The sequence below is a fragment of the Antennarius striatus genome, chromosome 13, assembly GCF_040054535.1.
Source record: "Antennarius striatus isolate MH-2024 chromosome 13, ASM4005453v1, whole genome shotgun sequence".
NCBI lineage: Eukaryota > Metazoa > Chordata > Actinopteri > Lophiiformes > Antennariidae > Antennarius > Antennarius striatus.
The window spans coordinates 4,478,622-4,493,267 of NC_090788.1; the positions used below are offsets into that span (position 1 = coordinate 4,478,622).

At 43.7% G+C, this 14,646-nt stretch overlaps 1 protein-coding gene across 1 annotated transcript in view; it reads left to right on the forward strand.

Moving 5' to 3' along the window:
* The first annotated feature begins 743 nt into the window (after positions 1 to 743).
* The window catches only part of uvrag (UV radiation resistance associated gene), a 70,138-nt gene continuing 56,235 nt past the window's right edge, over positions 744 to 14,646 (forward strand). The window contains exons 1-8 of the mRNA XM_068331336.1: positions 744 to 1,053; positions 3,550 to 3,667; positions 3,824 to 3,858; positions 4,769 to 4,930; positions 6,460 to 6,534; positions 6,669 to 6,754; positions 11,304 to 11,409; positions 14,397 to 14,523. Of these exons, the coding sequence (XP_068187437.1) occupies positions 949 to 1,053; positions 3,550 to 3,667; positions 3,824 to 3,858; positions 4,769 to 4,930; positions 6,460 to 6,534; positions 6,669 to 6,754; positions 11,304 to 11,409; positions 14,397 to 14,523 (814 nt within the window). The 5' untranslated portion in view covers positions 744 to 948. The remainder of the gene's footprint in view (positions 1,054 to 3,549; positions 3,668 to 3,823; positions 3,859 to 4,768; positions 4,931 to 6,459; positions 6,535 to 6,668; positions 6,755 to 11,303; positions 11,410 to 14,396; positions 14,524 to 14,646) is intronic.

The window sequence follows — 14,646 nt, forward strand, 5'->3', positions numbered from 1 at the left end:
GAATGTAATAAAGCTAAGAACAATAAAATGTATTTGACATCTGACATCGTAGATCCAAATTTTAATTAAGGTAGATATATACATTTCATGCATTTTGAGTATTAACCATCAAACAACATTACATGTTCCCTAGATTGCTGTACTGTATGTCAAACACCCCCTAATTACAGTATTGTAATGCTTTTATTGCATCAGCATAACTAGTAATCCAACAATATAGCCTAATTCACATTACATGTTTACAACTATTAGCCATGACTTATCTTGTAGTTGTCGTTCTCCTCCATTAACTGATCAGATTTTTTCACACTAGAATTGAACATAAGTACTTGCTATTCATTGTCAATGAAGGTTTAAACTTTAATGCTTGTATAGTTGGATGAAAGGAACATACAGTAAATACGAGTCACATTGACTCTCCATACGTCTGAGTTTGGAAGATGAAGAAAAGTTTTGAATTATTTACATGTATTTGTTAACGTTTTGAGAAAACTGAACCGGACTGTGTAAATAAGAAATGGCCTGCAGCTCACCGTCCTGGTCACCTGCACGTCACGTTGTGCGCTGCAAGCCTGCAACTTCCTCATATTTCGCAGCTCCGATATATCACAATGACACCCGCCCCATCCGGGAAGTTTAGCAGCTAAATCAACCAATAGCAACACGTATCCTCAACATTAAGTCCCGCCTTTACATAACATACGTTTCTTTCAACCAATCAGCAGCCGAGGTGTATCGCCCTCTTTCCGGAGACGGTGTGTAGCTCTACTTTGTTTACGTCCTGTTGGTTAGCTGACAGCTGTTCTAGCCCTTTAACCACGCATCTAATTGCGTCTACATGCGCCTGAGGGTTCCCTGCAACTTCGTAAACTTCAAACAGATTATCCTGGGAGTCCTGGACGGGTTGTTTTGTTGAATGAAGGGGAACCGCTAAATGCCGACGGGAGGATGAACTCCATCAACGGTCGGGTTCTCGCCATCCCCGCCGCTTCTGTCACTAACTCTGGAGCTTCATCCTCTCGAGCTTTACATGTCGAGCTCACATCCCAGCAGGTAAACCTTTACCCTTCCAACTCATGTCAATAAGAACCGAGTTTCAAGGAAAACTTACCTCTGTTCGATGTTATGCACAAGTTTCCAGCGTCTGTTTCGGCTGCTGTCATGATGAAACACGTCAGGCCCGTAAGGGCTAGCTAGTTAGCTTGCATCTGCTAGCTTACTTTTAGCTAGTTTGCTAGATAATAATGGAACGGACTGACAACACAGACACTTAAAAACAAGTTAGAGCATAGACAGGCATTTTCAGTCCCAGCTGTTCCGCACTACCGTTCAATTTTATGGCATTTAAAATAATCTGCGTTTAATTGGGTGCCATGGCAATAAGCCGCTAATGGTCATGTCAGAACGCAAATGACAGCTCAAGCGGTCGTTAAGGGAAGGGCGGCATGCGTTTTTACTGATGTTATATTGTCTCGTTTTGCTATTTTACTCTGATTTAAAAACGTCTAGACCGTGACAACCATGCAAAATAAAACTAAAGATTCTTTGGAGGTCTAAAAAAAAACCCACACAACTCCATCCATCTATCCGTTCATTCATTCTTTTGGAAACATGTACAAGTGTCGACCCGCCAATGGAGCAAAAGGTGATTCAAAGTCAAACGCGACAGATTTCAATACAGACGGAGAATCAGATGGATGTGGTGTAGCTTCAAGGGACACAAACATCCACAGCTGGGGTTTCCTGAAGTTGTGCGGTTTGACATTAAATCACCCCAGAGTTCACATCAGGGATCGATGTGCAGCAGATGCTCACAATATGTTGCTCCACATTCCACAATACATCACAATGTGATGCTGTCTTAGATTCTTGAACTGTTTTTGAGTGACTGAATGTGACAGGTTTTCTGTTCATGTGTTATTTTTTAGAATTAAATTAAATACTTAGTTGTGTAACTTTTGTTCTCATTGGAGACAACTTTGTTTCTCTAGAGAGTAACTCTCGTCGAATCTGTTTCCTTACACTAAAGAATGATGGCACTATTTTCCAGATGTTGAGACAAATATTTGATTAACTCAACACAGGTATAAGGGATTTAGGCAGATCCCCACATGCTGATATTGTTGTTAGACCTGAAATAAAAAAGGAGCTCTTTTGGTAATTTGCTGACATTCTTCTTACCTAAAAAACCCTGAACAGATGGGGTCTGTAGGTGCACACAGTTTCAGATCTGTGTTGAGATGGAACTTTTACTTCTGACTCATCTGCAGCTGTACCAATTCCCTGAGAGCGTCTATTTCTCTTCCTCAAAATATTCAAAACCTTCATAAATTGCATTTACACCTTGTATTTGCTTTACAAATACAAAACATTAGCAGCTGAAATAAAACTGAAATATGATCACTGTGGATAAATACAAAACATGTCCCAAATATCCTTTGTCTTTGCCTCTTATGTCATTGAATTGATTTGTGGCCATATAGATATTATAAACGGCTGTTGGCTATTAGTGATTTATGTTTGGGTTTTTTTGCAACAGCAATCCAGACACGCCAGCTGTGAAACAGGATTTCCAGATTTTAAATGACTGATTTTGATCTTGTGTTTTTTCACGCTGGCTTCAGTTTTACGAAACATTCCTGAGCCCAAGATATAACACAATTTATAAAATAATGACTTTCACCGAGTGGGTGACCTCACATGTCTGTTGTGTCACCGATTCAATATGGAGTCACTTTTGTTGGTCCATGCGTCACTAAATCACAGGGTATGGTTTGATCTACATCTAAAAAGCTGCTGGACTGAATTCAGTGAAATCTGCCCTCTAGTTAGAACATTCTGTCTGCCTGTGCTCCACATTAGCCTGTTCAGGTATGTGCATGGTGGGGGTTAAACATCCCCTAAAAAACAATCAGCGTTTTTGTTTCTGAAACCCTTAATCTTATAGGTCAACCCATGACTGTGTTTTACTCTGTGTGGCTGCAGGAGAGACGCCTGCTGGTTAAGACAGAGTTTGTGCAACAATGATGTGTTTGCAGGTTGTGGGAATTTGCCAAATAGTCTGTTTGTGGCCTTGTGTTAAGTTAATATTCAGGCCATGCATCCAGATGTGAACTGTCTCTGGATTCCTGGCGCACCGACTGTTACTTTGTGTGGAAAGTCACATGTTTCATAAACGCTTTTCCATCGTGGGGTTTGTCATGTGACCGATTATGCCTGGTGAGTTCACAGCCCGTGCAGCTCCACCGTATACATGTCAGGCCTCTGTTACGTGATTGGCCGATATCTACGAGACTGTCGCTTCTGGTGTCGCTTCTGTTCTTGTGAAATAAACTCAATTTGGGGCTGTTTAAATAACGGCTAGACATAACGTCATTTTACGTAATAAAGTTAGTGTTTTCAATCTTCAGAACAGCCTTGATGCCGTTTGCCAACTCCGATCATGTGACGGGGATGAAGTGGAATAGAACAGCTCTGAGGTCTGTCCTTTGCTCTCGCTCTATCCGTGGTCGACCTCCAACTCTTTCTGTGTTTTCCTCCACCAAACAGAGACGATTGCGTCATCTCCGGAGCATCGCTGCCAGGAACATTGTCAACAAGAATGGTTCCCCGTTGCTGGACACTTACTTCACCCTCCACCTCTGCTTAGGAGAACGCATATCTAGAGGTCAGCGTCCACACCTCCCACCCACAGTCGCCTTCCCTGCCTTGAATACCATTTTGACTATTTAGAATTGTTGTTTTTTTAATGTTTGACTCAATGTTTGATTCTATTTAAGTGTTTTCTACCTTTTTTAATCACCTTTTTCTGATGTTTTCTTAGACTTTTACAAGAGTGAAGTCATACGAGACTCCCTGGTGAGTACAGACCTCCTTGCGTTTCATCATGTCTGCCTCTGGGTCGAGGTTCAGGTTCTTATTACCTGCAACCGTGCTATTTAACTGTCATTAAATGCAGCGGTGGGATGACGACCGGCTTTCTGCACGTCGCCGCCGCCATTCCCCGTCACCGGCACTAATCCCTCAATGCTCCATTGATACACGGCGTATATTAAACCGGCCGTCTTTGCTCTTATTCGCCTGGCAGATGCAGCTCTGCAGAAGCAGCTGACGACAGCGAGCCGCTGAGACGTTAGCTGACCTAAGCTGCTGAGCAGACGGGCTCTATAACGCACTGCAGGAATCATGACTCCTGTCATCTCTGAGCCCAACTCCCTCCTGTTGAACTTAACATCCTTACTGACATTCTACCCCCCTCCTCCCTTTTCCTTTGTGATTCTTCTAGAGAAATGCTTCCTGATGGTCTTCCTGTTTTCATTCTACTTGTGCTTCCGGCTCTCACTAGTTTTTTTTTTTTTTCTTTAACCCCTCCCCTCGCTGTGCATTGTGCTTCTGCTTCTGCTTTTCCTACCCGTCCTTGAAAGTTGACCCAGCGACCCACAGATTTTCTCTCTGATGAAGGGAAATAGTAGATAATTGAATACTCGGTGCTGTCAGTCTGGAGGTTCAAGGACAGAGAACTAACTTTAGCTCAGATCAGACTTTGAGGTTAATGTCGAGCAGGATGATTCAATTACTCTGCAGAGAATACGGATCACATATTGGCTTTGATTTGACGGGGCTACCGCGTGGAGTTTGATTCAAGTTGTCCAGCATAAAAAGCACGCATGCTTCCCTGACAGAAGTTTAAGTTTGATTGTTACTGAACCCAATGAAGGTATTAATGTGTGTGTGTGTGCGTGCATGTGTGTGTGTGTGTGCTTGTCAGAATCCAACCTGGCGGAGCCTGGACTTTGGCATGCTGCCGGACCTGCTGGACACCTCGGTGTCCTGCTTCGTGGTGAGGATCTGGGGTGGACAGGAGGAGCAATACCAGCTCCTCATCGAGTGGAAGGTCAATCTGGACGGCCTCAGATACACAGGACAGCAGGTCAGAGCATGAAACCCACAGATATGGAGCAGATTATTGTATGACTGTCAGCGATGAATCATTTCCATGCAAAACTGATCAAATCCCAACATTTGACCCTAATTCCTTCCCGTAATTCGAGCAATAGTGACTGTGACTTTCTCTGATCTGTTAATCAGCAGGTTTTGCTTCAGATACATCCTGATGGAAGATTTAGATCAAACTTATGCATAATATTGCAGAGATAAGCTGCCTTTCCCCCAAAAGCACAATGAGTCTGAGTCATTTTCGATCCTGCTTATAATATGATGGCGGCTCTGGAGCAGATGCTTCTATGTAGGCCACGTTATACTGAGGGGAATCACACCGATCCTCCCAGACAGTTGGAGTTCAACTCTTGAACTGGTAAAGTGTTTGTTGTGCAAACCTCATCTGAACATGACTGGTTGGCAAAGTTTGAAACACAACCGGAGCCACGCAATTATATTGACTAACCTAATTACATTTTTTAAAATCCACAGCCAGGACTAGAATCTCGTCAACCTAATTTCGCAACAATTTTATCAAGTTTTTAACACAGGAAATGGAACATTCCTGATTTGAACCCATAAACTAACAGTCAATGAAAATTTCTTTTACATAACTGACTCAAATTTGGTGCACTGGAAACACAGAAAGAACAGCAACAGGTTTTCTTTATTTATTGAATGCTGTTCTGGTGTCATGTGACACTACGGCCGCTCAGGTGTCAATACTTCCAAACTGCTTGGAGGTGGAGTCACTGGTGGAATGAATTTTCCGTCAGGTATTCGTCCCACTGAGCCTGTAAAAGGGGGGCGTACCGACGTCACGATCCATCAGAACCAGTGGGACACATCGTGTTTTTATTACCACCATTCAAGTTCACCTTTCTTTTTCTGAAGTTTACCATCAAAATAATAAATAAAGACTATAACCTTTTCTGTAAGGAAACCTTTATGAGTCAAGTTTTCCACCAGACGTTCCAGCAAGTGTGTCATAGTCAGAACCTGGTTGAGAAATGAGGTTCTGTTCACTGACATGCTTTTTTTTTTTGTACTGGAAGCCGCACTTAAAGGTGAAATGAAGTGACTTTACTGCATCAGTTTGGCGTTTCTATTTTATCCTCAAAGATGCAGCAATATGCTGACCTGTAAAATTACATAAAATGACACTTTCCTCTGCTGCAACACACATTCCAACCTTTTAGTAGTAATAGAGGCTAGAAATGAAAATTTTCATTCATTTTCTGTTTGTTTGATGTTAAAATGAGGAGAAATGTTTGTAAGTGTTCGTCACGCTTCAGTGTGAGTGTTTAAACTCGACTCGAACATGTGATTCTGTCTTAAAACGATCCGAGTTTTGAGCCAAAACAGCGCGTAACATTTCAACATGATTGTCTTCCTTCCACAGCGACGCTGCTGAGGCTAACCGATAATGAGTCCGGGCTCGTACGCATCCAGCTGCTCGCTGTCCTTTTGTTCTGTCCATCTCTGATTCTACAACGAGCCATTGCTTGCTTTGTTTTGCAGATCCGATCCAGGAATCCAAATGAGATCATATTTGGGTTGAATGATGGCTACTATGCAGCTGACTTTGATCATAAGGTACGGCCCTTTGTACATTTTCCACAGCTGTTTCTTCATAACAGAATAACCAATCCTAATCTCATTAGCTTCATTTGGACACCGTTTGGCGTCTACAGCGTCCGTATTGAAACGATGTCATGTGTCTGTTCCAGGATCAGTCGGACCACAAGAAAAACAATCTGCTTCAGGTCGACCAGAGTTCAGTCAGGAACTCCTACAGTGTTTTCTCTTTGCTCAGGTAAGGCGCAGCACCTGTCGCAGAGCATCAAGCACATTCAGGTGATTGATGATAGTGTTTTGGGTTTTTTTTTTGAAAGAGAGCATGAGAAAATAATTTTACTTTCGCATGTTTAGACTTTTTTACTGAAGATTCACCTTTCAAATTTTACTACTGGCTTTTGTGTTGAGACTTCTTTCCCTGCCAAATACTTACATTTTATGTTCTGTCTCTAAAGTCAGTTATCAAATATGTGATGGGCATATATTGGAAGCTTTTGCTGTGGTTTTTTTTTTTTTGGAACTCTCTTCTGCTTTAATTGTGGCTATAGTCGTAGTTGGTGATTCCAGTAGATGGTGCCACAGGAGAGCTCACAACTTGTTCCACAATTATAGAAGCGCTTATGGCTTCTAGTTTAAGTCACAACTCCTGTGGTCTCCATGTAAAAAGATGCAACGTTAGTAGTGGTCTATTTAATGAAGGCTCTTTATGATTAGGACGATTGTATTGGAATTAAATCCTGATTTTGATTGTGATGTTGACTGGACACATGGATGCAGTACAAGCTCCAGCCACAAGAGGGAGACAGAAACGTGTGGAGTCAGTTTGCTTGGACGGGAAACCCTGGAACAGTCGTTAAGTTAAGAGCTTTGAGACGACACATGGCGGTTCTGGCATCTGTTGACAAACACTTGGTTGTTGTTTTCCATTTATATTTAAATGTGGTGGGACGTAAACGCCACTTTCAGCCTCGCTAGGGTTTCCCTCGAGGGAAACCCTCGTAATTACAATCGTTTTTTTGCTAAATGAGCCTGTATTTAGAAAGCTTAGTCAGTCGATTCCAAAAGAATCCTTTCATTAGGAGCATTTTTGAAGGCTTCCACTGGTATTTTCCAACTATAAGAATTAAATAGGGGTTCATAAATGTGTCACGGGCCTTTACTAGGTCAAGAAAAAGAATCCTGCTCCCTCGTCTAGAAGTTCTCCTGGTGAGAGCCGAACATCGCCTCCCCCAAAAAAAAACTCGCAGCAGAGAAGTCCCAGTTTGAATCATAATGTTTATGACCTCTGCTCTTGCTTCTTCTATTATTGCAGCCTTCTTCCACATCCTCTTCTTCTATGTATATCCAATGGGACTCGGTAGAGTTTAATACGGTTACATTCACCCCCCCCAACCCCCCCACAATTCCCACTCACTTCTCTGCCTGCAGCTCCTCACCCCTGTCACATTTTTGTTTTGTTTTTTTTTGCTTGGCTCAATGGACTCATATGCACATAGTTTATGATTATGCACTCCAGAATGATTCATCAGATACCCTACACTCCAACAGGGATTATCCTACCCCCCCGATATATACATATATATATACTACTCAGTTTCTGACCTGCAGAATGCAATCCTTTTCAAAATGCATCAACTTTGTTTGGTGCTTCACAGCAAAGGGGGGAGAGAAGGGGGGGGACACCCACAGTGTCAGATACTCTTTAGAACAATCTTGTAAGGACGCACTGATCTTGATTAATGGCGACTATTTGTCAGCAGATCCACTGTGGGCTTTTCAGGCCGATGCTGGTTGACAACAGCCGTCGCCTGCGTGAGTAGCAGAGTGATGATGAGGGCTCTGAGATGGAGAGATGAAGAGGGGAGAGTACAGGTCATCAATCAGCAAGTCTTTTCTCTTCCAGAGAGTCTTCCGAGCTCAGATAGAGGCTTAGCCACATCCTATGAGGAGCTGGGGCCCCCGCCTGGATGCGACGAAAGCCAAGAAAACAGTGATGAAGATAAACCAGCTGTTCAACAAAGTAGTTTCCCCCCCCCCATTGTAGAGACTTTTAAGACAGGTTGAGACATCTCTCAACCTCCCAACACACTCCTTACCAGGGGAGAGGTTTTATGTGCGAGCGGCGAGAGGGGAAGGACAACCTGAGGGGTCTCACGGTGGAACCGACAGACGGTGATCACATGACTTGTTTTATGGTATCAAAAAGAGGAAAAGCTGAATGGGTTTAGGGATAAGAGTCAGAGGCCTTGAAAAATGGCCCCTGTGTGTTCTCCAATGTCACACTCAAGTGGCGTGTAAGAGGAAGTGTGAGAGGCTGCTGCTTCTAAATGTCGGCGTCATGACAGTCAATGTTGCTGATGCTGGATGTTGAAGTCTGAGGTTCTGCTGTGACATCATCCCCATAACGCAGCTGTCTGGGCTGTATTTTTAGCCAATCGGTTTTATTCCCAAGCTGTAAATGTTCTTCTTCCCATCATCAGAGTCACATGGTGCTCGTGTTTCTGGATTTGCTTTGACATGTTGTTGTGCGGCGTACGCACGCACGCACGTACTGTACGTACCGTACGATGGTGTTAATGCTTTCCTGCAGGTGGCCCTTCAGCCTCCGGTCTGCTGATCAGAAGCCGCTGACGCAAAACACATCGGAGGAACGCCGTTGTGTTCCTGCTTCAACCGGGCGGGAAGCATCGAGAAAGTTCCATCGCAGATGAAGCAGACTGTCTTTTATTTAGGCTCTGCAGTTTACCATAAAAGGAGCGTTTAGTGCTCCTCCTTACTAAATGTTCAGGTTTGGGTCGCTCATTTAATGCGATGTGAAAGTCATGACCCCAATTTCAAAATTCATGCAACCTTGTAAATTAGATTAAGAAAGGAAAAACAACTCTCTGGTTTTCAATGTGGCCTTCTTGTGGTTTCCTGCTTATTGTCTCTGAGAGGAACGGCAGATCTTCTTCATATCCCATGTCTATCACTGGCTTATTTATCTTTGCGAGCCAGATGATTCATGCCGATTCCTTGTCTGCCCTGATTGCAAAAATTGCCCACTCTGGAACACAAAACAACGTGTAAACCGTGGCAAATATTTATTTCAATATAATCAGAAATGAACAGAAAACAAAAGACTTGAGTCAAAGAGTCTGCCAGGGCTTCTGTCCTCCAGCTGCACCGGAGGAAAGATTTAAAAGGGGTCATCATTTTTAATCCGTTTGTGTTAACGTGATTGCACATCTTAACATTTACCACTTGAACTTTGTTTTACTACACTCAAACGCCCGTAGTAAAGATTTCTCCACAAGATGTTTTTCTGTTTATCAAAAAAATCTGCATGTTTCAAACGCTCAAGTTTCATATGACACTCCTGTAGGATCTAGAGCTACGCTCAAAGGAGAAAATGTTTTTCTGATGTTTATCAGTATCAAGGGTTTCTTGCACAGACTCAGTCATAACTTCCTGCAAATAGCATGTGGCAAAGTGCTAAGTTACCCCTCTCGCCTCGGCTGCGGAAGGTTGCCGCGGCTTCGTGAGAAGGAATTCTCCGGATCGTCGTCTGCAGGTTAAACCGCTGCGTTGTCCGTGCTTCCTTCTGGTCCACATGCTGTGATGGAGCCTGATGGGCAGGCATTAGGCCAAGACTCAGGCAAGTGATAAGGGGGCAGACATGCGTGAAAAGGAGCGAGGAGATAAGTATTCTCACCTGGGGGGGGGGGGGGGGGGCATATCAGATTCAACCATCGCAATCACCAAAACAGATGAAGCTGTCAAAACACATTTGCCCCGATGTTCCAAAGGAACATCAACAACTGCCATCGCCGCCTCGCCTCAGACAGATTGAACACGGGGGCAGAAAATCTGAAATCATTTTTCAGAAGCTGTAACATCATGGAGTATATTCAAAGGAATTTAATTTCCCTGAGGATTTGTAAAATGACCCCACCTAGCTGGAAGCCTGTTAAAAAGATCCTCTTACACTAAACCCACTCAAGAGGCAATTTTTTTTTTTTTTTTTGAAGACTGAAAGCAAGTGCATACCGAAAGAAAACCCCATTCAGTGCAGCTCAAACCACAGGGTTAAGAGGCAAAGAAGCATGCTAGCAAGGACTAATTACGTCTTAACTGAGGCCCAGACGGTTCAGCCACAATTACTGTGCAATCCAACTGTCAAGCAGCGTGATTGGCATCCAGACATTTAGTGACGGCGATGGTCTTACTCCAGTCTGGACAGTGCGATGGTTAACTACTAGTTCTCATGTTAGTCTGATCCCTTAGCGGGATGGGCTAATCCTGCTAACGTCCTAGTGTTTTATGAACCTTTGATCTCGTATTGTGGTTACGTGATATATATTAAAAGTAACTGGGATCAAACCTTTGATATGTTTTTTGTAGTGTTTAAGAAAATTGGACCATCTGGTCCAATGAAGTGTAGAATCCAAGGTTGTAAATATTGTTTTTGTCCTTTTGTTTACAGTCAGAACTCGACAGTAACCTCTCATAGTCCGGGAGCAGCAGGCGAGCTGGAATTAAATTAGTTTAAAAAAAAAAAAGCCACAATGAACAAACTGTTCGACAACTCCTCCACATGTGGACAATCATAACTCACGCTGATCTCCAAACAGCCGTCGTAAACATCCACGCCAAAGTGAAACGAACGGCTGCTGTCGTCATCGCTCTCACACGGTTTCTGGAAGCGGGGGTTTCATTTTTTGTGGTTTGAGTGTGTGTGTGGTTAAGGAACAATGATCCAGACTGTGACTTTGTGTTTCCTCCTCCTTTTTTTTTTTTTTTTGCAGACTCCACACGGCCCAGAGAGCCATCAAGCAGACCCAAGTCACTGTGCAGAAGATCGGGAAGGAGATCGAGGAAAAGCTCAGGACGACGGCGGCGTGCACGGAGCGGGTGAGAGCAGGCGACGTTTTCCAACACGGCTTGAATTAAACGCATCACAAAAGTTTGTGAAGATATGAGCGGTTTAAATAAAGGTTCATTTACACTACCGAATAGTATTTCTACCTTGATAAACTTCTGCAGGTTGTGTGCGTTTTATTTAAGGTAAGAGAATAAAAAGATTCAACAAGATGCCTGAACTAATGCATCAAGAGCAGGAGGAAATCAGAAATCCTCCTTACTGAGTTCATCTCCAACGCTTCTGATGCTTTTGACGAAACTACTTTTGGAATACATACAGGTTATTATTGTTAATTAACATAAGCCAAATCAGTAATTATTTATCTGGGCAGCTCTATGTTGCTTTTTTTTTTTCTGTTCTCGATGACTGAGAATTAGAGCAACATCCCAAGTGACGACGTCACTGGCATCCGTGGTAAACTGCAAGAAAGCATATTTAACATTTTTGGAATGTGCAGCTCCCCAGTTGTGACAACCGGGTGCTGACCCCAGGTTTGACTTGATGTTTACAGTAAACGCTCCCTTCAAAGGCATCCTCTCTCCTCTGGTGTCTCAAAGGCCCCTGGAAACGACACTCCAGTCATTTTTATCTTCCTGGAAAAGCTTTATTCTGCTTGTAGGATGACACTCCTCACATGTCCGGTTGGGTTATCTTTACATCCAAGTGTTGTTACGAGTCTCAGGGATGTTTTCTGGCAATGATGCAAAATGAAACTTTTTCAAGTGTCTCTTCAGAGCACCTCTTTTAGCCAGCTGTTCCAGCTGTTTCTCTCCATTCTTCTCCACATCAGTTTTGGTTATGACTTTTTTTTTTTTGTTTCTTTCCCAGACCCTCACCCGGCCTATTAAAGCAGCTCCTCTGTAGCCTTCCTACAAAAACACTGAGGCTCCATTCTTTACCACAAAGGATCCCTTTCAAAAACCTGTCTCTGATATTTCCCCCACAGCGAAACATTCCTTAAAACCCCATTCAGGGCTCCCATCAGCTAATAAATCACATAATCCTTGTCCTCTACCTTTCTGCAAATCCCGGCAACTTGTAGTAAGTAGAGCATTGTGTGGTTCCTCTGAGGGTTCCCCCTCTTTGCCTTCAGAGAACTCTGTACTATCCTTCTCTGAGCATCATAGAGTACAGATCAAAGGGGGGGGACAGAGCAGAGGCCACCAACCTCAATGCATGGCCCCTTCACCCCCCCCCCCCACATGCTGCCATTAATCTGCTGGGTTATAACACGCTCCCACTCCAACCCAGCCCTGCTGCTTATTGACTCAGCTGACCCCAGTTGATGTTTGATGTTCAGTCGGAGTCAGACAGGGCCCCGGCGGTGGGTGTAAGGCCCTTCCCCAATGCCAAATGCGGCGCTAAGTGAAAGTGGAGGAGCCTGGCGGTTCGTGCCAAAAGCCGGTCGCGATCAGCATAGAGAGGGAGGCGCTATCAGCCCTCTCTCTGCCGCTGATATCCCTCTCTGTTATTCCCACAAACCTCTCAGAACTCTCCCAGAAGAATCCTATCTGTGTTTTCTCTGATCCAGGTCCCGATCGGTATCTGAATGCATGAGAGATTTCCCCCCCCAGTTACTGTTTGCAAACTGCAGGATGAATTTTAAAAAAAAAGGAAAAAAGAAGAAGAAGCAGAATCTCTCTAATCCTGCCAACAATCTCCCTCCATTATCGATGTCGTCCGCTGTCGCATCTCAAATATTTTCCTCTCCCAACTCAAATTACTTGCACATCATCCATGTCTTAATCTCTTAAAATCTCTCTTTGCGTGTTTTTTGAAGTTACCCCATCCCAGCTTATCATTCATGCATGTTTCTGTTTCTCCAATCTCTTCATCGACTGTACGCCGCATCCACATCCATCAGTCCCTGAGTCCCTGCTGCTGTTCCTCATTAGACAGTTAGCTCACTGCAGGCACAAAGCCTGATGAAGGGACACCCTATAGAGAGGGCAGCATGTTGATGAATGACTCGCTCCGCTGCTGCTTCTGGTCAGGGAGCATGTGGCGAGAGAGACACCGGCCAAGACCTGTGTGTACAGAGACGCTCATCTGGATGTGATGGGCTTCAATTCACAGTTTGTGTTTTTGGGTTTGTGCACATCTCCTTATAATGTTTTCTTCTGGATGTTACTGGGAGAGTTATTTCAAAACTCTCCCCAGTGAAAGATGATCAGAGACTCTCCATCCAGGAAACCACGGCGCTGAACCGACTTGCACAATACCAGGGCGGAAAAGGCTCCGCTAAAAGGGCACTTTACTATTCACACACGCCGTGTCAAAAAGGATTACAATGTTTAAAGTCGTATTAGGAAGATACCTGTGAAGCAACGTCTGAACACATCCTCACAGTCTGTTTCGAACTGGAAACCCCTGACGTGCCTTACACGTCTCTGTAAGGCGCGATCATGGCGCCTTACAGAGACATGCATTGTTAGATGTCTTTCTAAAGGACGCCCACGCTTCAAACGATCAGGCTAGGATGTTTAGCTGCAGCTTGTTTTTCAGAGGACTCCTGCTTGAACATGTGAATGTACTGTTGTGGGTGCGGCCATTTTTGACCTCCTGAGGTCCTCAGCAACTCACATGCAAAGTGAGAAAGATCAGATGAACTGTCGTCCAGGTAAACTCAGTGGACAGGGGGGGTGTAAGAAAACAGCGCTTCTCTTCATCTCCACTTATTACCATAACTGGAACTCATTTCTAAACTTTTCCCCTACACAGTCGATCCCAGGGCTCAGTGAGATGCATCTTTCTCCTTGTTAGCTGTTGAAAGTGCTTTATGAAATATTGACAGTGAGTTTTGGATCACTCCATGTACATTAAATTAATGCAACATGCGATCAGCCTGGGAAAACATGGTTTGCTTTTGCAGGAGCGAGTTGAGATTTCTGTTACAGAATAATAATATAATTTAGGGGTTTTATCATATTTTACTTCATCCTCTTTCCGTTTTCTTTCTGTATCGTTGTCTGTGCAGAAGAAAGAGCGAGAGTGCATGCAGCTGCGTATCGCCGTGCTGCACAGCGAACTGCATCGACAGCGGAAAGCTCTCGGTAGGGAGATGGACCTGCGGCAGAAGGAAAGGATGCAGCTTCACAAGAAAGGTAAATCTGATGAGAGCACGTGCATTAAGTGCCCCCACAAAAAAGATGGAATACAAAATGGGCCTTAATGATTATTAATGTTTATTATAGTAGCTCAGATTTAAATCTTCGAGGGTTTTACAT